This window comes from Equus quagga, chromosome 12 (genome assembly GCF_021613505.1).
Source record: "Equus quagga isolate Etosha38 chromosome 12, UCLA_HA_Equagga_1.0, whole genome shotgun sequence".
Classification (NCBI taxonomy): domain Eukaryota; kingdom Metazoa; phylum Chordata; class Mammalia; order Perissodactyla; family Equidae; genus Equus; species Equus quagga.
This window is the reverse complement of record NC_060278.1, coordinates 17184052-17209949: the sequence shown is the minus strand read 5'-3', so window position 1 is coordinate 17209949 and position 25898 is coordinate 17184052. Positions and strand designations below refer to the sequence as shown.

The 25898-nt window shown below is 37.8% G+C and overlaps 1 protein-coding gene across 1 annotated transcript in view; it reads right to left on the bottom strand.

Moving 5' to 3' along the window:
• Window positions 1-25898, bottom strand: part of CUBN (cubilin) — a 256083-nt gene that overhangs the window by 18988 nt on the left and 211197 nt on the right. The window contains exons 58-60 of the mRNA XM_046679623.1: window positions 25389-25518; window positions 21369-21586; window positions 4095-4303 (exon numbers count right to left, since the gene is read on the bottom strand). Coding sequence (XP_046535579.1) covers window positions 4095-4303; window positions 21369-21586; window positions 25389-25518 — 557 coding nt within the window. The remainder of the gene's footprint in view (window positions 1-4094; window positions 4304-21368; window positions 21587-25388; window positions 25519-25898) is intronic.

Sequence of the window (25898 nt, the reverse complement as noted above, 5' to 3'; positions counted from 1 at the left end):
GGCATTTAGTACATTATGTTGATTTTTTGAAATTATGTATATAGGTAGGCCATGGCATAAAATCACTTTCACTTCAGATGGTCAAGGGAGCGTCACCAAACGCTGGCTATAAAACAGGCACTGAACGGGTCAGGGAGAAGATTTCCTTCCTGCTGGTTCCATATTTCCCAGCAGCAGAACATCAATTAGGGTCAGAGTCCTGAGCCCTCTCTGCCGTTTCACTCACTGCTCACCACAAGAGGAGTGACTTTCCTGATCGGTGAATTGGTGTCATAAGCTGGGCAGATGCTATGTGGCTCACAGCCCCTCCTTACATCCTTCTCTTTGGTACCCAGCTTCCTACAAGAAGCATGCTTTTGTGACCTTCCTCCAAAACCCAGCTCAGCTGTCCCATCTAGGAAGGCTTTCCTGAACCTCAATGAAGTCAATCATATCCTCCTCTACTCTACTTTTTTCTGATGTTCATATTTATCATTTTTGTCATGTTGTATAGTAATTTACAGGCTTACATGTCAGTCTCCTCCACTCTACGGCTCCTTGAGGAACCACATCTTTAATTCTCCACATCTCTAGCTCGGGGTACAATGCCCAGCACATAATCATGCCACATGATTTTTTCTGGAATGGCTGTAGTGTTAATTTCAACCACTCCGTGAAATACACTATTCACTACATACTGCAGTTATCTCAATAACTTTCAAAGTCAACCCTTTCAAAAACAATAGCGATACAAACACGAATGAATAATGGAATTGGTGAGTCTTCACTTGTATATCTACCTTCAGAAGTGAATTAAATTAGCTTCTCTAAAAAGTGATTTGATTATAGTAACTAAAAAACAATCTAAAAGGAATCAAATGTCCTATTTATCACAGAATCTCTTTAATAAAGATACCTCCAGGCTTCACATTCCAAGGACTGTTCTTTGATTTACCAGTTTAGTATAAGCTGGAAAAGTTGCCAATTGAGGAAAATTGCTTTTCCAAAAAGGAAAACAAAAGTAGATCTGAACAGAATTTCTTTACAAAGGGGGCGGGGGGGCCATTTTATTTTGAAGCTAGAAAATAACTCCTTGTTTTTGATATTGCTATTTCTGTCCTAAATGACTTGAGGGAATTCAGAAAATTACTAATTGTTGTAATGACATTATCAAATCACACTCATAGAAATGGATCTTGAGGGGCCAGCCCAGTGGCACAGCGGTTAAGTTCGCACACTCCACTTCAGCAGCTCAGGGTTTGACAGTTCAGATCCCGGGCATGGACCTACGCACTGCTTGTCAAACCGTACTGTGGTAGGCATCCAACATATAAAGTAGAGGAAGATGCACATGGATGTTAGCTCAGGGCCAATCTTCCTCACCAAAAAGAGGATTGGCAGTGGATGTTAGCTCAGGGCTAATCTTCCTCAAAAAAAAAAAGAAAAGAAAAGAAATGGATCTTGAGTATAAGTCCAATTAACCCTCCTCCTGGCAGGACCACACCCAAAACATCATATGTGAATTTATATTTCTAATAATGTATATGTAAATCAATTATTTTTAATATTTTAAGAAAAGGAGATTTCCACGGCCTTCATGCCCATCGGGAATTACACAAAGGGGGGGAGGGAGAAATAAATTTGTTTACTAATTATATGTCAGGCCCTGTGCTGAACCTCTAGCATACATTATCTTTATCCTCAAAGCAGCCTTGCAAGGGAGATGTGATTACGTGATTTTTATTTTTAACAGAAGAAGTGATGAGGAATCGGGGAGATATGGAAATCTGTCGGGTGGCAAAATTAAGTTTGAGTCCATATTATCTGTCTCTAAAGCTTATTTCCCTTCTGTAAAATCAGGGTAGTTCTTGAACAGTCTTGAACAACAGCGTTACTGTTGCTCTGGCCATTTTGGTCTCTATGTAGAACAGAAGAATTCAACCTGAACTGACTTCCTTGTTATCTCTAGTCTTTCATGAATTCCCTCTGACCTGGCTTCTGTGCCAAGACTTTATTTAAATGGCTGGCATCCAATCTAATGAATTTTTTCTTCATCTTAAGCTTTCTTGACCCCTAATTTACAATTTAATAGTATTGACCACCCATCCTTGGTAAAAGTCTTCTCTCTTGACTTCAGTCATACTACATTATTCCTGGTTTTTACATTTTTTTCGTGACTCGCCCTGTTTCTCGTCCTGCCTGTCTTGTCCTCTCCAACTGCCTCACTGTGTGCCTCTCCCAGAGGTGAGTAGAAGCATGACTTTCTGGCTCAATATGGTCTCCCTCAAGGAAAGCATCATTTCTCCTGATTTGAGAAGCGCTCTTTTGCTGTCTCCTCTCTTTTTGTGCTGCTGTGTTCTTGCTGGAGCTCCCTTCCATTCTTTGTCCACAGGCAATCCCATCTGTCTGCCCTGATGTCACCCAAAGTGAACCAATACCTTACAAAACTACAATCTCCTCCTAATCATACCGACATTCTTCTGGTCTCCCTGGCTTGGCGCTTTTCACAGTGAAAGTATAAGACAGTACATAATTAAGTGCTCAAACATGTATTCCATCAAAGACTTTTATTTCCCTTTTTAATTTATTTTTTATAATTTTTTTTTGAGGAAGATTAGCTCTGAGCTCACATCTGCTGCCAATCCTCCTCTTTTTGCTGAGGAAGACTAGCCCTAAGCTAACATCCATGCCCATCTTCCTCTACTTTATATGTGGGACTCCTGCCACAGTGTGACTTGACAAGCTATGGGTAGGTCTGCACCCAGGATCCAAACCAGTGAATCCCGGGCCGCCAAAGTGGAACGTGTGAACTTAACTGCTGTGCCACCATGCCAGTCCCTCTTTCCCTTTTTTAGAAAGAAACAATTTCTTTAAAATTTAAGACAATTTTGAACTTAAAAGTTTCTCTTGCACCAGGCTTGTCATCTCCGCCATCTCTGCACTTTCCTTACCTAACAGTAACCTCTCCCTGGGGTCTTAACTCCAAACACCCCTTGACGATGGATCCTGAATGCTGATTCTAGATTAGCCTTCCTCAAGTACTGCTTTCATCATACCGTCACTCAATGGAAAGTCTGCAGCCACTCCTTATTTCTAACTGCATAAAATCTAAATTCATTAGTTTGACTTTCAAGATGCTTTGTAATCTGGATATTTCTCCACTTAGGCAATCTTATTTCTTGCTACTTTTTAGAAATATTCTATTCTAATAAAGGCAGCCTCTTCACTCTTTCAAGAACATGCACATTCCAACTTCCATGCCTTTTTTTTCTTTAATGTTCATCGTGCCTAGAATGCCTTCTCTCCTGACTTGAACAAGCTTTCCCTCATGCTATGATGTCTTTTTTGTTCATACCAGATTATCATGAACCTTCCTCCCTTTTAAACTTGCACATGGCTTCAAGCCTGTACCCAATGCATTAGTTATCACTTAAACATCGACTATCCTGAGCTGCTCATTTTGATTTGCATGTGTCGTCCATTAATTTTGCAACCAGATTTAAGCTCCTCATGAGCAGGAATCTTGCTTTTTTTTCCCCCAAGAGTATAGTAGTATATATTGATTGATGCTACTTAGCACTTTTAATCTGAATTTATAAAGCCTGAAAGATACAATAATTTAATATTAATCAATAAAAAATTGAATAGAAAAGTTTCTTGATTTACTTTTAATAGCACTTCAGAACTAAGAGATTTTTCACATCTAAAGGTACTATGAAAAGTAAATATATAAACTTTAAAAATGGATAAATTAAGGGGTGATTATTTGCATATAGACATTTCCATTTATTTTACAATTTGCCAAAGGTCCTTTGAGTATTTCTTTCCACACAACCCATTCTCCCATAGATCATCTCTTGACAAGGCACGATGAATAGTAAATCTTAAAGCCAATGTTAGAAGCCACACAAAATCTTTGAGTCATCCATATGAAAGACTAATTTGATCTGAAGACAGAGCATCCGTAACATTATATATCATATCATCGAAGAATAGGTCATTTAAAAAATTAGTAGTACTCACAATTTTCAGGACATCCTGTGTGGTATAAACTGGGGAACATGACATAAATGTCTGGGATTAGAAAACTCTGTTAAGAAATATAATAGCCTTACCTTTACATAGTCATAAACGCATCTTTGCAAAGTAGTTGCTGCCTCCAGAGCAAAGGTATTGAAGGTGAGTTTAATTAGTTTGTTTATAGGTGCAGTTATGAACCATATGCAGTTTAAACTCTTGTCGTATCTTCCATTCGAATCAGAATCAGGAGAGGCAAAGGAATAATTTGAGCCTGTCAGATAACCGCCACATCCCTGCCGAGGCCCTGTGTTAGAAAAAAGACTCATCACCATGCAGACCAGGGAGACTAGATCTTAAATTTTATGTGGAGGGTTTTAAAAATCATATAGTTTCTATTTTCTGTCGCACTTTTATGAACATTATCAGATTGTTCACTGGGCTTCAGTGGGCTGATGCACCTGCCTTAGCTTCTTCACTACTTACTTCCTCTCTATTCCTGTCACCAACCTTCAGGCCCCTCCTTTGCACTCACACGTAGTTGCCTAGGTAATCAGACTTGCTTCCACGCGCGTGTTTAGAACTGTTGATGTGATTGATCGAAGCTTGTTCTATCTTTGAAAAATCCAATTTTATACAAAATTAAGTACTTTGCATAACAAAACTGGTGGAAACTGTGAACATGTTTCGCTTTTATGTTCTGCTTTGATGAACACTATCAGATTATAAACTGAAATTATGAAGAATTGACCCAATACTCCAAGGAAATTGGTTCCCAACAAACTTTTTATTTAAATAGTCTGTTAGAAAGAGACTGGGAAGCATTTCACACTACAGTCTAGTTTATATTAAGTCACATTCTATATTTGACTTTTTCTTTTCCGAAAAGAAAGGGAAGCTGAAGAAGACCTTTACTGCAGAAAAAAGTCTACTTTGAAATAAAAATTTGAAATTCAAAATAAAAATACAAAAGAGATAAAGAATATTCTCAACATGACTAAACAATCAACTATAAAATAAATGTGAGACAAAATCCTCCGAACATAGGACTCAGATTCGTCCACTCTACAGCCTAAGCTGATGCCTCAGAAATGATGTAAGAGCATAAAAGAAAGAACAAGTTATTGACAATTTCAAGAGAAAGAGTGAGGATGAATTAAGCTCAAAATAACCCTAGTAAGAAGAGGGATTAAATAGGTACTCAAAGTCATGTTCATAAAGCTTGCATTCTACCCAAATATAGATCCTTACTAGTTCCAAAATTAAATTTCACTGACGTTTTCCTTCCATGTGTCTCATTGCATCTTTCTCCTAACAGTGAAAGGATTGCTTTCAACACTAGGGGGCGCTATGATTATGGACTTGGAGCTTGGCCTGAAATGTGAACAATGGCAGCCTTCCTCAAATGCAAAAGATATCAGATGTGCAGAGTTTCTCAGTAGAGGTGCATTATTTAGTAGATCAGGCTGCCCCATCTGTAGCTTCTAAGTCAGGTAAAACTATAGCTTATTTGCACATTTCCTGGAGTTGAAATGCTTCCAAAGGCCTAGTCCTTGATGTATCCATAGATGGTATCTAGGACAAAATTATTCCGAAACCAAAGCAATGCACAGTGCTGCATTATAGACTGCTAATAATTCTGCTCATATGAAACAGGCCTACACACTAAAGGAAGAACTGGACCTTGCACAGCTTTTATTTCAGTGTAGACTGATTGTTATTTAAGGAAACCACTTAAGCTTATTGACATGTATAGCAGAAAAGAACAATTAGGGTATTTATGAATTGATAAATTTATTTATCTATTAAATATTGTTTTAGTATTCAAGGAAATATATTTAGTATTGAGGTGGGAAAAGGTGATAAGACATAGATAAATGATGATACAATTTAGAAAATGATAGATGCCATAAAAGTTGTGAGTTTTTCAAAAAGGAGGAGATTACTTCAGGCTATGAGGATCTAGAATGTTCAAGGAAGAGGTGACATTTGATTTGGGTCTTGAAGGATACATAGGACAAGACCATGTAGAAATTGGATCAGTATTGGCCAATTCAGGCTGAAAGAATCTCACAACCAAAGGTTAAGTGGACAAGAATTTACATTCTAGGCATAGGAAAGCACAGTTCTGTTGCAAAAACAATAAGTACATGAAGGAGAATAATGAGAAGTGAGATTAGGAAAGAGGACGGGCTGTTCCATAGAAGGCCTCCAGTGTCGGATCATAGAATGTGACCTTTAGACTTGATTCTGTGGATAACGGGGATCCATTTGAAAGGTTCTTGATCAGAGGAGTGGGAGGGTCAGAGCACACTTTCTAGTCAAGTATGACCTAAAAATGTATCTGGTAGCAGCATTTACCCATAAGGGAAGGGGACCACAGGAGATGAGATCAGGTAAGAGGACACTGCCATGTTCTGGGCTGGAGGCAGCAAGGGGCGATGAAGAGTTGGAGGTTTGAATATAGGAAAATGGTGTTGCTGGGCTTTATTCTATTCATACATCACCTTCAAAAACTAAATGCTATTTTTAAAAGTTCAAGCTATATATTTTGTCACTACTTGTTTATTAATATTACTGATAAATTAATAAGGGCAAAATGACAATTGTTGTTTTGGGCACAGCAAGTGCCATTATACATACTTATTATACAATACTTACTACTGATACTAATAACAATAATAACGTCATAAGTCAGAGACACCCTCCCCACAGGGAACCCCAGAGCAAGAATCTGTAAGTGGTTCGTGAGTGCTGCCATAGATTGAGTGGCAGGTTGGATGATACTTAATTCTTCAGTCCCTCTCTTTGCAGAGCACTAGAATGGACAGAGTATATGTTTCTTTCCACTTGATAGCAGGCTTGGCCATATGACTTGCTTTAGACAACGGAATAATAGTGGTCATAAAGTAGGAAGAGGCCTTAAATGGGTCAGTGTTTTTTTGGGTTGGCCTTTTGTGCTCCTGTGGTCCACAAAGAGCTTATGCCTTCAGGAACTGCTGGAGAAAGAGAAAGTGGATCTACATAGAACAGACCTGAACCCAGCGTGAACTCTAGAGCTAAGCACAGTCAACCTGCAGCCTGGAACACAGGCAGGCAAACCAGTCTGCAGATATGTAAGTGAGAAAAAATAAATGCTCTAGGGATAAGCCATTAAATTTTGGATGGCTTGGTATGCGGCATTGTTGTGGCAAGAGCTGACTAATACACAAGTAGCTTGTCTGAGTTATCAAACTGTAATAGAGCACGTTGCTTTATTCATAAAATATACACACAGAGTAAAGAAAACGGAGAACTAACATTATCATCATATAATCCTGACCAAAATAGTCAAATAATTGTGGTAAAGACAACATTTTATGAGTGAATTATATAATTCATATTATACATGAATAATATTATATGAGTAAATATAATATTAAATGAGTGAATAGTCAAATAATTGAAGTAAATGCAATATTATATTAGTTAACACATTCTGGTGTTTATGTGGTACAGGAAATGGTTATAATTGCTCTAATTCTCCCACTTTTAATGTTTGAATATAGTACAACTACTCTATTCTTTTGCTCCTCCTATGGCACAATGGGAATGTAAACACATACGTCTTTAGGGAAACAGAAAGATGAATAATAACAAAAGAAGAGTTCTTTACCAAAAAGTGCTATTGCCACATTATTTCTATATTTAAACAATAGCAGTGTATATGGGAAGAATGAGAACTCTGTGACTATGACACAGCTTCATGCATAAGAAGATAACATTTGTTTCCCATGTTGATACTTCAAAATTCCTTTTTTTTTTAAACTAGTGTAAGACCTCAACCTTGACACGTTGTTTAGCATTACAAATCCATCATCTTCCTTGTTACTGCACATTTTTCTACCAGCCAGCGAACTCCCATCCATCAGCAGCTACTTCATCAGTCAAGCTGCGTCAGAAGCACTCTGTAATGACACTCCCTGTGCCCGAGAACAAATGTCACTCTAACCTTCTTCCCCAAACTGGAAACACTCCCTGTAAAAGATCTATTTCTTTAGAGAAAGAAAATGTTTGGTTAAAGAAATATTGGAACTCCAAACCCATCACAAGCTGTGAGATCTGGGTCGAGATCTACTTAATTAAAAATCAGTAACTGAATCTTAAATGATTTCCCTCCAACTAATCAACTTCAGAGTGAAGCTGAAGCCAGAATAAATCTGATAAACTAGGAAATAGCTATATTATCTCAGAGAAAACATCTTGAAGGCTTTCGTGGAGTCAGATGCATTTCTAAATAGTTATCTTGACAATTGACAATTTTGTGGCTGACGTTACAGGTGGCCGACATTTTATTGAGGTCTTCTGGAAGGATCTCCATCCGTCTCTGGACAGCGACTCCTTGCACAGGTGGTGGATGGCTGGCCACACTTACAGATAAAGATCAGCCTGACTTGCGGCATTTTCCTGTCCCCAGTGAGCCAGCTGGAGCTTTAGGCTGTGGTTGATGGAAGCACAGTGAAGCATAGCAAGCAGAACACAAATGCACCTAAAGCCGGTGCCTTAGGGCAATGGGAGCGCACAGAGACAGCTTCCTTTCCACCACGCAGGGACCCAGGGCTAGAGCTCATAATCCTCCCTTTGAATAAATCTTACTCTGATTTTCAAAGCTGCGGGACATACAACTGCCCTAGAGCAGTGAGCTCATTTTAAAAATTCAACTAAGTTTCAGATGCATATGTTTTGTCTTTTTCACTAAAAGTAAATTGGATTATTCTACTCCCTAACTTCAAACATGTACAACCTTTTAGGGATTATATTTATGTTAAGCAAGAAAAAAATCTTCATGGTTTTTGTAACATGAGTTGTGTGGGGGTTTTTTGTCTATTTTTAATAACTTCACTCAATTGGCCTCACTAATTTGAGACCCAGCCTAACTTCATGTAGAAAGTGTATGTAGTCTGGTAATATTTGGCAAGCATAAAACTAAAACACTAAAAGAAAGTTAATTTACTAAAAGAAAGGTAATTTCAGCAGCTAATCAGCAGTTAGAATGGCGAGAAAAGGAGCAATCGAATGTATAAAGAACTTAGAATAAGGAAAATTTTATTGTTTTCAAAATTTATTTTGCATTATTTAGGTATTACTGACAATACCTTTTGTACCTATCATTAGCCCTAGTGCATTTCATGAGAATCATTCTCACCAACTTTGAAATTTTAAAAAGTATTTATTAAGCAAAATGATATGATCATATCAATTGATACAGGAAAGAATTTGACAAGATCCAACACACATTCGTGATAAAAATTCCCAGCAAATCAGGAATAGAAGGGAATTTTCTCAACTAGATAAAGAGCATCTATAAAAATTCTATAGCTAACATGACACTTAGTTTAAAACTAAATCACGAGATTAGGATCAAGGCAAGAACATTTTTTTCTCACCACTCTTATTCATCAGAGTATTGGAAATTCTTGCTAGCAGGTAAGACAAAAAATACACACACTGAAAAGAAAGAAAGAAAATTGCCACCATTTGCAGATGTAGAGAATCCCAAGGAACCTGCACAAAACCTTCTAGAACACTTATTATAAGTTCAGCAAAAACTCTGGATATAAGAACAATACATAAAACTCAATCACATTTCTATATACTAACAATGAACATGTGGAAACTGAAAATAAAAACACAAATGCTCCAGAGAAAATGTAATACTTAGGTATACACAATGAAACGCACACAGGATCCATGTTCTGAAAATTATAAAATGATGAAAGAAATCAAAGAAGATCTAGATAAATGAAGAGACATGTGTTCATGGATTGGAAGACTCAACATAGGAAAAATGTCAATTATTCCCAAATTGATGCATAGGTGAATACAATTCCTATCAAAACCCTCACAAGATTTTTCTGTCAACATAAAAAAGTTTATTTTAAAATTTATATGGAAAGGCATAGGCTCTTGAATAGCTAAAATAATCTTGAGAAAGAAGAGTAAAGTGGGAGGGATCAGTCCACCTCATATGAGGGCTGAATATATAGCTACAGTAAGCAAGACAGTGTGCTGCTGGTGGAGGGAAAGACACGGAGATCAATGGAACAGAGCAGAGAACCCAGAAACAGACCTGGACAAATAGGCCCAGCAGATTGTTTTACAAACATGTAGAAGCAATTCAATGGAGGAAAGATAGTCTCTTCCACAAATGGAGCTTGAGCAACTGGACGTCCATAGGCAAAAAAATTATCTTCAACCTGAACCTGAGGCCTTCAACAAAAATTAGTCCAAAATGCATCCTAGACATAAATGAAAAATGTAAATCATAAAACCTTTTAAGAAATACAGCAGAAAATCTTTGATGCCTCAGGATAGGCAAGAAGTTCTTAGCCTTGATACCAAAAGCATGAAATATAAAAGGAAAAATTGATAAATTGGACTTTATGAAAAGTAAAAGCTTTTTTCTATGAAAGGCCCTTTTAAAAAGACATAAAGATAAGCTATGGACTGGGAGAAAATATTTGCAAACCACATACCCAAAAAAGGACTACTATTGAGAATACATAAAGACTTCTTAAAACCCAACAGCAGAAAAACAAGTAATCCAATTAGAAAATAGGCAAAAGATATGAACAGATATTTCACCAAAGAAGAGTTACATATGACAAAAAAGCACATGAAAATTGTTCACTTCTAGAAAAACGCAAATTAAAACCACAATGAGATATTAATACATGCCTATTGGAATGGCTAAAATTAAAACACATACAGAGTGAGAGTTGATTGTAGAGGACAGCACTCTACAATGGGATGACCAGAGTTGAGGATCCTAAAGTATAGATAGCACAGAAAGTACTCTACAGGGACTTTCCAATCAAAACGATAGAATCCAGATGACAACGGAGTAGCATCTTGAAGCGCTGAATGAAAACAAATGCCAAAACAGAATTCAAACTAGAGAACACATCCCACAAAAGTTAAGACAAAAGAAAGTGGTTTTTTTTGAAAAACAAAAACCAAGAAAGGTTTTTACCAGACAATTTGCAATGAATAAAAAAAACACTAAAGGGATTTCTTCACAAAGAAATCGATCCCATATGGAAGTACGGAAATTCAGGAAGAAAAAACCAACAATGGTAAAAATACATAATTCCTAATTGAACAAAACTATAAAAATGTTTTATGTACTTAAAATACATGTAGAATTAAAATAATTGACATTAATAGCACAAAAGACAGGAAGTGGGTAAATGCATTTAAAAAGTTTGAAGGTCCGTGCACTTATCATGAAGTGGTGAAAGGACTAACTTAAAATTAGATTCTAATGCGTCAAGGATAAATACTGTAACGTGTAAAGTAGCTACTAAAAGAAGAGGAACAGAAAGTGTAAGTAATGATTCTAAAAAGAGAATAATAAAAACCAATCAATTCAAAAACAGGAAGAAAGGATAGTGAAAGAAATATAAGAACATGTGGGACAAACAGGATCTGACTATCACAGTGTTCTATTAAAATCAAATAATGTTAGTAATTTTATTTCACATAAACACATTTAATTCTTCAGCTGAAAGACAAAGCAAAACAAAGCCCAAATATATTTTTTGGGCTAGAGAAAAGTTGAAAGTAGAGACGTTGAAAACTATACCACGCAAACACGAACTGAATGGAAGCTGGGGAAGCTGTTCGAAATCAGAGAAAGTCGATATCAAGACAAGAAGCGTTAAAAAAGGATACTGCAGGTTGACACAAGTCAATTCCCCAGGGAGATAGAATAGTTTTAAATGTATATGTGCCACATTACATTGCCCCATAGTACAAAGAACAAAACTCTAGGCCAGACCATTCTACTGAGCTTCTCATTCTCATATCTGATGGATTTCTAGGTGGAAGTCTTAAAGACATCAACTTCTCCATACCAAACCAAAAATTGTTATTTTCTCCTACAAAACCTGGCCCTCTCCAGGTAATTTTATATTTGGATAGAGGTATCACAAGACACTCTCTGAGAACCTTAGGATCATCATTTGTTCCTGTTCCCTCACCACCTTGTTCAAAGACTGCTGTGTCCTATTGATTCTACTTCCTACGTATTTCTCCTTTCAGCTCCTTTCTTTATTTTGACATTGCCACTGCTCTCATCACCTCCTGGCTAAATGATTGTGATACTTCCCTAATTTTTCCCTGCCTAAAATGCTGCTCCTACTTCAAAACATCATCCTCACAGGAGCTGGAAGGTGCTTTCTATATTCTAAATCAAATCTAATTAGGTCATAGTACTCTCCAGCTCAAAACAATGACATACCATACAGGGCCCTCCACGACTGGCCCCTGCTTCTCTCTCCTGCCTCAGCTTCTATTGTTCTCCACCTTATACCCCAAGGTGTTACCAGACAATGTGCAGGTCTGTCTGGAGCCTCTGAATTGGGATGCATCTGCAACTGCATACATGCTTTATCTTCTCCATAGAAGGTCTGCTTTCCCAATGAATGCCTTCTCATCCACCCAAGTTAATACTATTTACAGCTAAAATTTATTGCATGCTAAGCGAATGCCAAGGAATATTTTAGTTCAATCTTCACCACAGCCCTATGAGGTCGTTACTATTAGTGTGCCCATTTTACAGATGAGAAAATCAAGACAGAGAGAGGATAAGTAAGTCCAAGGTCAAACTAGTTGGGATGTATAAGAAATGGGTTTGCACCTAGGAAGTCAAGCTCCAGATCTTACCCTCTTAACCATCACACAATAATTCAGCATTCAAATTCTCTGTGATGCTTTCTCTCACAATCCTGAGGTCTCTTTACTCAACATCAAAGTACCGCAGACCCCTTTTCTGCCTCCACTGTCCTCTGCACATGCTTCTGTCAAAAAAGCATTTATCATACCGAATTCACAAGTATTTGCTGACTCTTCTACTTGAGTGAACTTCTCAAGAATAGGGACTTTGTTGAATTCATCTTTGTATCCCCAGAGGAAAGCTCATTGCTGCATAGTAAGTAGCTAGTGAATATTATTGAATAAACAATGAAGGAATGAATAGAGAATATAAATGGTTCTTATTAGATGGATCTTTGCTTTCTAGTCTAAGTTTATAATGGGAATTCTTGAAATTAAACATATTTCTTGATTTATAAAGTTTTAATATATTATAAGCACATTATGTATGTGTGCATATGTATGTATATATATATGTAAAATTTTTTTAACAAAGTGACTTTTTGGTCCCATGTATTAATCTGTTTTTAAAGGTAATTTAGTTGACTTTTATGGTTTTTTGATTGTAAAGAAAACACTAGCAGATGACCAAAAATATCACCAAAAGATTTAAAACACTGCCGAAGGGGTATTTTTGAGTAGGAAAATGCTTCTTTAGCTGAAAATTTGCAATGATAAATGATGTTAGGTCTGTTACTCACGAAAATTGAATCTCCGAGTATTAGATTTCAGCAGGCAGAGAATATTCAATCATTTGTAAAATTCTGGATACATTAATGTGCAACAACACAATTTAAAAGAAGCATAATTTTATTTACTTAACATTGACAATTACAAAATTGAAAGTTACCAAAAATTTGAAAACGCTGTTTTGAGAGCTCAGGATTAATAGCAATGTACTATTTAGTAGTCATAAAATAGGTTGCAATATGAAAGATGTGGAATTCATAAAACCAGACCAAATATCCAATAGCTTTTTAGTAATAGTTTAAACAAGGACACGGAATTGTTGTGTTGTTTTGTTGCTATTTTAGGCTGTGCGTTGTGTTATTGATGTTCCACCGTTTCTTACTCCGGTGGCCGTACTATTTAGTGGAGACAGGCATCACCCTCCCAGTTCTGCTCAAGACTTGCTAAGGGACCTTGGAAGTCACTTAATTTCTTTGCGACTTAGTTCCCCAATTTGTAAACTAAACTATATGATAAGAATACTAATCAGGACTACATCATAAAAATAAATGTCCAAATTGTTTTATTTTGTTAGAATCCTGTAGTAAGGAATTTACTAAACTGGAGGCCATAATTTGGGGCTAGAGTTTTTTTGTTATATAGAGATTTATTGCCCTTATACTGAAATGCAATTATATTCCACACAACTGTGCTAATTCTTTACCATTATGTCATGAAAGCTGATAAGAGAGATATGACTTTGTCTTATGGGCTTTTACTGTAAATATATACATTGTATATAATATACTATATTTATGTATTATATTATAATTTTCAATCATAATATACATATATGTATATAAAATATATGCATATATTACATATACATATATATGATTTATAAATGTAAATATTATTTACAATATAATTACTATAAAAATATGTAAATATTTTGCATATCATAAAATATATACCATATATTTATATAAATATATACATATTATATAATATTTATATTATAAATAATAAAGCATATAATAAACACAACTATTTTATAATACAAAATTATAAGAAAAATATATATTATAAATATAAGTACATAGTTATACTATATTATACTATTCATAAATAGTATATTTTTTAAAATATTTTTCTTCCTTTCCTTAAGCACAGGAGGAAACAGTGACTGCTCTAGTTATGTGCAATATTTATGTAGTAATAGGATATAACCAAATACACTATTTGGGACAAGGTACAATTTGGAATGCTGCTTCTAGAAACAGGCAGTGTCAAAAAGATGAAAGTGAAGAAAAATAGCGGCGTCTACCCCAAAGAGTAAGAAAAGTCAGTCAGTCCTATCTTCAAGGACTTGCCTTTCAGAAAGCTCAGCCCCAGCCTCTTTCTTCGTCCCTGGGGATGTTGACAGATGGCCACAGAGGTGATGAGGACTGATTAGGAAAACAATGAATTTGGAAGACAGTGCTACCTGGTTCAAAGCTCAGCTTTGACCACAGATAAATTACTTAGTCTCTGGACTTCTTATTTTCTCCTTTGTAAAGTGGGGTGATGCCTGTCTCCTGGGTCGTTGTGAGGATGAGACGAGAGAACCCAGGTAAAGCCCTAGGGTGGAGGCTCAGTGACAGGCGGTCACTATCATTATGCACTGGGATTTTATGACAAGTCTCCCCTTGGGAGTGAGGAGAACATAAAGCTACCACACCAATTAACGGATTTTTTCATGTATCAGAACAAAGAGAAGAAAACAGTCCCACAACCCTACTAATGTTTGCTTCTAAACAATTGGTTTACAACCAAAGAATTTGTTAAAATGTTTATTGTTGACCAGACATAGTTTGCTTTTACGCTACTGAGAACACTACATCAAAGCTGGGCCAATCTGAGTAAGGAGACTGATCATTACAGAGAATCTACGGGTATAAATAATTAACCCAAAACGTCCAGTTATCTGAGACAAAACTGGGTTGCATTTTGAGGTGTGGCTTAAGTTATGAAGAATAATTGCTTCCCAGCTCTTGTTCACTTGAGCGGTTTTCAAAGTGCTATCTTATAATTTACCGTTAACTCACTTTTATCACTCAGCTTGGTCTCCACAATACCATCTGGTTCTATTTTCCAGCGACAGCCCTCCTCTTCAAGACCAGGAGCAGCAATGTGGTCATTCTGGGGGGGCACAGACTCTGATGCTGGAATATACTTTAATAAAAGCCTTTCCTTTCCTTTTGCTGATCTGGAATTTTGCTCCCGTCTACTTGCTTTCGTAAGGTTTTGGTGAACTAAGCATTTATTGGCTTCTTTATCATATTCCCACATTCTCAGCTCAGCAAAAAACCCTTTTCAATAAAACCCACAAAGAATAAACTTCAGATAACCTTGTCTTTGGCATCATCTCCCAAGGGAAGTCCAATCACCAGGGAAAGTTACAAGGCTTAAAAAGGGCGGAAATAAGCTTAGTCTAGTTTTCTGCAAATGGGTTTGCAATTTCAGCTCATCTGATTTTCAGACTCCATCAGAGGGAGCAAATGACATTAAGAGAACAGACAAACAACATTGCTTTCGAGTAATACCCCCATTATTGCTAACCAGAATGTTATTTGAGTAGAGATTTATGAAATTATTCAAGTTAGAACTCAACTATCTTACTGCACTTGTACTCTTAAAAGTAATGTGGTTTGGCAGTTTATACCAGGCTGCTAAGAAGCACAGAGACATAAACACATTGGTATTTAGTGTCACTGAATGTTCTTAAGTTTGTTCTTCTATTGTTTAGCTACAGAATTTTAGAATGCCTCTTAAAGATCAAACTTAGCACCAAAACCGTCAAACTTAAAAATAACTAGAAGCCGAAGTCTGAATTTGACTTGTTGTTATATTTTTCTCTTTTCTTGTGACCATATTTTCCATCTTTGGGGTCCCAGAGTCTCATCAGCTTTCTCTGTCTCCTTTCCCTTCTTTCCTTATTCCCTCTTACATAAACCCCATTCAACTCCCTCGACTTCTTCCCACCACTGCCACCTGTCTGCCACCTGTCTGCCACCTGTCCTACCTCAGTATGTTGGAGAGACATTTTCCCGAAGTTAAGACAGCAGGTAAAAATCCAGAGACCAGACTCACATGACGCAAATGTTGAGTCTGATGCTGTATTCCCAATTCTCTAAGGATGAAAGTGATCTGAGTTACTACCCTGAACAGTAGCTGAACTATTTGAACCATGATGCCTTTTGAGAATGAGATGAATCTACACATAATGTATATCATATATATTATATATAATGTAGTTATGAAGTAGGCATAATTTACTCATTCTTTAATTCACTCATACAGCCAATACTGATGGAGTAACAGTTATGTGGTAGGCCTCTGCAAGGCCTTAGAATTTAACTAGAATTTAGCTTTTGGTTTCAGATTTTAGTTATAAAATGTACTTTAGGGTTTGCTGGTTAGATTTCAGTGCAAAGTGAGTAAAAAAGAATAAGAAATCATTGCACCATAGAGTGATCCTGTTGGTAATAATGACCCCTGTCACCCCCTCTTCCACTTTGGAGATAAGGTGGGGTGGGTCATGGAGTCCGACAGAAATCCCGGACTCCAATATCACTTTCTAATGTAAACCATCTTTCTCTTTGACATCTAATGTACTTCACAGGACTTATCTACGTCATCCCCATCAAATTCTTAAAAGACAGAAAGTGGCAATAGGTCAAATGGGTCTTTTTTAGTGGATAAAACTTGAGCTCAGAAATGTTATAGGACTTTCCTAAAGCATCTCACCAGCCGATGACATAGTGCAGCAATAAGAGTCATGGCCACCTGCTTCCTGGTCTACAGCTCTCCCATGTGGGTGTGCTTCCACCTTTGTGGACCATGATTCACTTTGTCCTTGTTAAACATATGCTTTGGTATTTTTGCCTTTATCTCATAGCAAAGGTCTGTGAATCTCACCTAATGCCACCTGACTCGTTCTCTACACAGCAAATACCCCGGATGAAGGAAGACTGAGAGGGGCCCTCATTTTCAGCAAGTGGGCTGTGGGCAACAGGGAGCCAAGAGCTTTAGCTGCGTGTCCAGGATTTACAGCCCTAGGTGAAGTGAACATTTAGCTACTGTTATCTCCTTGTCCCTGATATTGCCACCTTCTCCAGGGTGACAGCTTAGTCCTTCTAGGACATGTCATCCTCAAGGGGTAACTCTTCACTCTCTCTTTGGCAACTCACTGATCCAAATGCCTACAAACCTCATACCTAATGGGGCCAAGTTCAGTTTTTGACCTGACATTTTGCTAAACTGTTGTGGAATATATTACTTAAGAAAACAAATGAAATGACTACGGAACTTCACAGTAAATAAACGTATTTTTAATCCCTGATCTAGTCCTGCATCTACAAGTCTGGTTTCTGATGTCATGTGCATGTCATGAATAGACTGATTAAGCAGCTCCCAGCACAAGACCAGCAGAGTAAGAAGCAACTGGGGATCTGATTGTTCGAAAACACATTTGCAAGTCTGAAACGCTTCATGAGTGTTTTAGACAAGCACAGTCATGGACAAAGACCCTGGTGGTGAAGGAGGGGCAGAAACTCAACTGGCAGAAGTTAATAGAATAAAAGGTCCTGATAAGTGTCAATTTTGCACTATGGAGCATGCCCATTTCAGCCAAATCCACAGGATTGATGGCTTTTTAAACTTTATGGGATCACAGACACCATTGACAATCAGATGAAAGCTATGCAGTCCCTCAAGAAAAATGCTCAGATTTGCAGATAATTTCAGGGTTCCTCAGATCCCCAAGGCCCATTCTGATCACTTTGCTGGTTATCGGTCATTTAGGATCAGTTATCCATGTAGTGCTGGAGCGCCTGGGGGAACCCGGAAGGCGGATTGACATTGCAGGTAGAGCTCAGCTCCTGGGAAGAGCCTGCACTGCTTTCCCTTACCTTATATCCCATGCAGGTGGGCCCTCACAGCAGGAGTTCCAAGAAAGGAAGAGATGCAATGTCACTACATACTTAGTAATTAGCAACAAACTAGGGAATATTTCCCCCAAATCTGCTCTGACCTATTAACAATGCAAATATAACAAATGCACGAGAAGTTTACCTAACCTTTCCATAATTACGTAGACCAGCTCTTTACTGACTTTTAAAAAATTAAAGTAGATGTATATAAAATGTTGCCAAGTGTATAATCTAAACAGCAAATTTGCAAAACTCTAGTGTTTTAATCAAGATAACTAAACTGAGCTGTCGCAGATTAAATGGTCTCTTCTTTACATGGGTTATTTACTCTGTGAAGATACTGTTTTCCAGGTTGAACAGACAGCCTTGGAAATGAAAGTCCACACAGCTGCTTTCCCTGTCTATACAGCGAATTCAGGGTAGTTTGAAATGTATGAAATGAAGGTGAAAGTTGCAATCTATTGGCCAAGTGTAAGCTTTTTATCCAGATCTGATACTAAAGATTCTATAAACCCTAGAATTCGATCTATTCTTACTGTTCCTCCTCTTTCCCTCACCACAAACAATAAAAACAAACAAACAAAACAAAATTAAAAGTTTACACAGAATGATCAGTAAACTTATATGTGTGGTCTGAAAAGCTCTGCAACAGCATACAATACAAAATTATAACACTTAGGTTTTCAGTAAGAAATTACCATTAAAAATTACTTAAAATCACTTCTAAATATTTCCAAGTAGCTGATGGTGTTTATGCAGATGGAAGAAGAGGTAAAAGGCATCGTGGTGAAACGCAAAGACAGCCCCACGCCGGCAAGTACTGAAATACCATTTCCGCTCTCCGCACTTAAACCTTCTCTCTAACCGTGACCCGAGGAAGACAGTAGTTGACCGAAAGCGTCCAATGCTCATGGATGAACAGGGCCTCTGACAGAGTACGGCCTTTCCTTCTGCGCTACCTCAGCTCAGTAAAATCACAAGAAGTCCAAAAATGTCTTCTATGTAGTTCAGAAAAGCATAGTGATTTATCAAGGTGAGGGAACACGGGCTAACTTGGGCAGCTTATGCAGATGACAACTGTGTGAAGTGTTTTAAGATTATTTCAATGGTGATGTGAGAATACATTAAGGAACAGACAAACAACTTGAAGGCAAGTAGCAAGAGCAAATGCCATTTGATTCTAAATTCTGTGCTACAGGCAAGAATATAGGAGCGCTTTTGTGCAAAAAATCTCCAAAGGAAAATTAATTTTTCTTTCAAACTAGCCTTCTGTGTTTTGGATGCCACTTTACTCAGGCAATTCTATTAAGTCAATACTGTGTGTCTGCCCGTGAGATTCGCTTCAAGTTATTGTTGATACAGCTAAGTGGGGTAGCCGGCAAAGTTATTTTCTGACACAATTTGTCATGGCACCTGCAGTTTACTGTGAAGCCCTCAAAACACAAATGTCTAATTGCTTCCCTCTAGAAATGCACAAAAAAATAACACGCCAAGCGCAAAGAAGTTTAAGGTAAGCTCTGCTTTGTATGAGAGGGATGAAGGTTATCCACAGCATGGAGAGAAGAGAAAGGAAGAGTTTGAACAGGGAGTCAGGATTTTTTTCTTTTTAAGAAGAGCACATTTTTTCACTTGGAAAGATTCGCCCTGAGCTAACATCTGTTGCCAACCTTCCTCTCTCTTTCTTTTTTCCTCCCCAAAGCCCCAGTACATAGTAATTGTAAATCCTTCTGGCTCTTCTACATGAGCTGCTGCCACAGCATAGCTACTGACAGACGAGTGGTGTGGTTTCGCAACCAGGAGCTGAACCCAGGGCTGCCGAAGCAGAGTGTGCTGAACTTTAACAATGACGCCATCAGGCCTGGCTCTCAGGAGTCTTATTGTAGAAAACTTTCCAGGTTTATCTGAGTCTTCAGAGAGTATGTGATTTGTTTGGTGAGCTGTTTGATTTCAGAACACTAATCACATCTCAGTTCAACTGGAAGAACCGAAACACTTTCTAGAGTCAAATACAAATTATCTTAGACTGTGCCACTGATGCTACGAGTATAGATTAAACAGAGTACTGATTGACTAACTTATATTTTAAATGATTCGAAGTTCTGAGTTAATTTTGCGGAGATAATTATCTCTCACATGCAGTGGGAATAAACTGGGATGCTATTTTCAATTTATCTTCACACCTAGCTTTTCTTTTCACTTCTAGATAACTCCCAGATCGCTATCTCCAGCCCAAATTGCTTTTCAAGGTTCAACTTCCTCCTATATTTCTCTAGGTATCTCACAGCCCCCTCAATCCAAAATGCTCCAAATCTACAATATTTCTTCCCTAAATCTTAGCCTCCTAAGGCACCATAATCCAACAAATGACTTGTAAGAAATCATCCTCAACGCATGTCCTCATGTAATGCATCATCAAGTTCCAAACCCTGCAGTTCCAGAGTACTCTACCTTCTGAATATCTCTGAGATTTCTACTCTTCCTTCTATTTTCATCCCCACTATGTTAGTCTGAGCTTTCAACATGTCCTGCCCAGAATTCTGTGAGAAGCTTCTTCCTTCTCAGGTCTTAGGGTCCCCCAAGCCTTCCTCCACCCCGCTACCACTATGATCTTTCCAGAAGTCAAGTCTGGAAAGTCAAGAAGTCAAGTCACACAGTCTTCCCTTAAAATTCTCTAAGGCTCTTCACCATTTTAAGGAAAAAGTCAACACAGACTAGGAAGCCTTCCTTCTTGATCTGGCCCTTGCCTGCCTTTAGGCTCAACTTCCTCCATTCCCATGTGTGATAAAATGAAGCTCAGGTCTCATTTGAGATGGTTGTGTAGACAGACTTTACCTTTGTATACTAGAGAGGTACATTTGTTGAGTGCTTTTTTACAAAGAAATCGAAATACATCACATGTAATTTTTAAAACCAAAACTTTACATGACATGTTCCTCTAAACTTAAATGGAAAGCAACTTTAGTAAGGTGAAAAAAATGAAATAAAGCAGAAAAATAACAGTCATGAAAAATAGATTTACACGTCCAAAATTCTTACCCAGTGTCTGCTGGAAAGATACCTTCCAACCTCTTGCTGTTTGAAATGAATCTGTCTTGAACACCAGGAGCATACTATTATTGCTGCTCTTAACATTTGCTGGAAGTTTGGAACCACAGAATTTGCCAAGAAGAGAATCACTGATGTTAGAACCATCATGAATTGCCAGGTAGTCTTGGGAGCAGAAAGTGGAGGGAACCACGTCAAAATCACTGAACCTGTGAAATGAATCTTGTTAATACTGATATTCTCCATTTGGATTTCCATTAAATCATAACTTTAGTTATTGTAAAAAAAAAAAAAAAGACAATACAAAGGCTAAAAGCAGAACATCCAAGCTTTCCTTCATAGGAAATATTAGAAACAACATACCATTTTACTTATCAGTTCAAAAGTTGAGTCAACCTTTTTTGAGTGACTACAATATGTCAGAAAGTATTGTGGGGGACAATAAGATGAGTAAGATACATCCTCAACTTCCAGGAGTGTATAGTCACGGACATATTAAGTCTACTTGAGATTAAGTTTTGACAGGTTCAACTGTTTTTATTTATCATTTCAGCAACACTTTAGTTTTCCAGTCTCATTAAAAATATGGTATTTTTGTGCAATCAAGTGGTACTATTATCCAAGTTTTTACTTATGGGAAGCATGCTAACATGATAGAGCAGAAGAAATGCTGGTTTCAGAATCACAGCTCCCTTCTCATTCTCACAGTCTCCATATCCCTCTTTTAAAGTGGAGTTTATAGTAAGGTTAAGTGCAACAGTATGTAAAAATCAGACTATGGTATCTGGCAGAGAGTAGACGCTCAAAAAAAAAGTGATCTTATTATTATTTTGAAATCCAGGAATAAGAATTAAGTTATTCCTCATAAAAGAGATAAAAAATATAAAAATCGGTGAGAGAAAAGAGCGAACTAAACTCTCTTGGGTTTCTTTGGATTGCCATAACCTGAAGGGTACATTTAAGACCACTGTGGTAGTCACTGGCACTTCACCACACCCCCCAGCTCTCCGCCTTCCTGACACTTGCTAGGGCTTCACTTCCATGTACACTCTGAGGTTTGACATGGCCATAAGACTGGCTTTGACCATGGAAACATAAGTAGGAGTGATGTGTATGTCTTTCTGGAAGAAGTTTTAAAAACTATTACTCAACTTGCCACATTACCTTCCCACTGCAGTGATGATCATGGAAGCTAATGTAGAAACGAAGTTTCCATCAGCCTGGGCTACTGAGTGACCATGAGAAGCAGAGCCTCCTTGCTGGGCCACACTGGACATACAGTCATACATCACTTAACGACAGGGATACATTCTGAGAAATGCACCGTTAAGCGATTTCATAATTATGCAAACACCATAGAGCGCACTTACACAAATCTAAATGGCATAGCCAACTACACATCTAAGCTCTATGGTACTAACCTTCTGGGACCACCATCACATATACAGTCCGTCGTTATCCGAAACACCGTTATATGGCGTGTGACTGTACTCACGTGAGTGAGAAATAAACTCGTTGAGTTAAAGTGCTGTGCCTACGAGTTGTTTGTCACCATTTTTAACCTATCCTAACAGATATAAACCTAATTTTTCTTTCACGGCCTAACACAGTATTTTAATCTAGGTTTTACACTTTGTCATTTCAAGTAACTATTCCCAGAGTTCCCAAACAAGTAAGGCTTCCTACATGGTTTATCTTTGAGATTTTATGGTGAGTTTATTTTTTTTAATCTGTTTAAATTATTTGATATCCTGTCCTCATTTTTGGAGGTCTTCTTTTTCATGTTTTTTTTTTGCTAGCAGCTGTAATAAATAATATATAACAGAATAATTTGAAAATATCTAATATGAAAATACTTCCTTTTAAGAGCCTTAAGAAAAAAAGGATCAGTTAATATTTTTCAAAAAGGTTTTGATTGGTTGAATCTTTTTAGACTGATTATGAAAAACAAGATAAAAAATTATTTATTTCCTTTAACCACACGTAACATTTAACATTCTTGTAAAAGATGAGGGCAGAATAATAGCTAGATAATTTCCCCAAACACTATATTCGTGTTCAGACATTTATCTTCCACAACATGAATCCACAAAGAATGATAAAGATTTGAATTTCCAAGAGGGCTCAGAGCTGTTTCAGTTTTTTATTTTGAATCATTTTTCCAGGACAGCACAGAACATATCTGGAAAGTCCCATTGACAGAAAACCTTATGAGGCCAGCATATTTTGAGAGTCTTGGTAGGATCGATGTTTTACTAACGTCTGCAACTTCTGCAGCACCTAGCATGGTGTCTGTTTCATAGAATGTAGGTTCTTAGAAAGAGCATAATAAATAATTTTCCAAAGAAGCTGATGTGATGTTTGACTATGGTGAACCCTGGGGCCCAGGCAAGAAACAGAAGAAAAAAAATACACAAACACACACACACATATCAACTATAATCCTAGACATGTAAGAAGCAAATATTGTGCCACAATGGCAAACGACAAGAACCACCACTTACACTTCCATTCTGGGCAGGTGATCCTTTCACACCCCTCCTGCTCCTGGCTATCTGGCAGTCTTTGTTTATTCTTTTAGTCCCAGGATTTAAAGGACTTTTTGGCCCTGATGCATCAGCTTCCTTACAAACAGTCCCAGATGGGATCTGCAGTTTTCTTCAAGGTCCAGCCCATAGCCCACATACCATCTGATACAGGAACCAAATCAGGCTCGACCAGACCTGTCTCACAGCCCGAGGACCCATTTGATATATGAGGCCTCTTGAGGTAAATGGCAGAGAGTCTATGATTTTTAGGGCAGAACATGATCACAGACATATAAGACGAAGGGACGGAGGAGTGGTCCTAGCCCACCAAGCTTCCATAAAAAATTCTACATTGCCGTGAACTCTGCCAACTTTCAGAGTTTCCCACCACATACTGAAACACAAGAGTTAGAAACATGTCATCTTAGACGAAAGCAATTTTGAAGTGTATCACCCTGGGGAACTGGAGGTGGCGTGCCCTTAATCAGTGTTGCTGGCAGTCAGCAGGACTAGGGGAGAATTTTACTGATGAGGGAACATATGGCGTGTAGCTCCAGTTTAGAGGTGTTCTGATAGTCAAAGAAAATAAATTTCTGAAGTAGTTAGAAAATTTACCCTTTGAGAGATAGCATAGGTAATTTTTTTTTTTTTTTAAGATTGGCCCTGAGCTAATATCTGTTGCCAATCTTCTTATTTTTTTTCCTTCTTCTCGCCAAAGCCCCCCTAGTGCCTAGTTCTATATTCCAACTGTAGGTCCTTCTGGTTGTGCTATGTGAGATGCCGCCTCAGCACAGCTTGATGTGTGGTGCCATGTCCACGCCAAGGGTCTGAACCAGTGAAACCCCAGGCCACTGAAGTGGATCGCGGGAACTTAACCACTCGGCCACGGGGCCGGCTCCAGCATAGGGAAATATTAAGGACATGGTTTTGGGAGGAAATCTGATATGGATTTGGATTTTGACTCTTCCTTGAGTACTGTATCACTTTGGGAAAATGATTTGACCCTTGTGAACCTCAGTTTTCTGATCAGTAAAATGAAAATAATAATACAAATCTCATGTGACTATTTTAAGAATTAAATAAGAGGATTATGGGAAGTGTTCATTAAAGTTCCTTGTGTATAATAAGTGCCCAGCAAATGGAAACTGCCTTCTCTTGCCTTCCCTACAGCCTTTGATTTCAAGATAGGTAAATAACTTTACACCCCATTATATGACTCTCCTTTGAAACTGCTGGAAACTTCTAACAAGGGGTTTAATTGGTGGAGTGCCTGCCTTTCCCCCTTAATTACTACTGGCTTGTGTGGAGGGTAGGAGGCCCATTCCCCAGGTTTATACTACCAACCAAGAACCTCACTCTCCCTCCCTCTAGATTCCCGTATATACCTCTGACGAGAATCAGTGCTGTCCATCTTTAAAGGAATATCTTTGCTGTAAATAGAGCTGAAAGGATTTTCCTAAGGAGGTACATTTGTCTTACGTACTTGAGCTGAACCACTCTGTCATCTCTCACGGTGATGCTATACAGACAGTACATATTGTTGGGGTAGTCTGAGTATGAATAGGCAGGGCTCTTGATGGTTCCCGTGGAGAAGTTGAACACACCACCACAGGCTGTAACAGAGGACAGGAGCAGATGCGGAGAACAGTTATTGCTCATAGACTGGAAAAATAATTTTAAGATATTCTTTACTCTTGTACTTTTTTCCCTGAGAGATAATAGTTATTTGTCTTAAAGAAATTTAAACTTCCCTTCATTGTATTTAAAAATAATTCTGATGTTTCCACGGAGGTGGGGGGAAGAGACAGGAAGGGAAGAGAAGCAGGGAAGAATGTTTTACGGTACAGCTTGGAACAGAGTAAGTCTGAGTCAAATGAATGGCCAGAGTGAAAGCAACGAAAATGAACATTTCATGTATTGGGGTGTAAGTGTCCTTTCTCTATTTTTAACAGACAGATTCAGAAGGATTATAGTAATAACTGGAAGTTTAGAA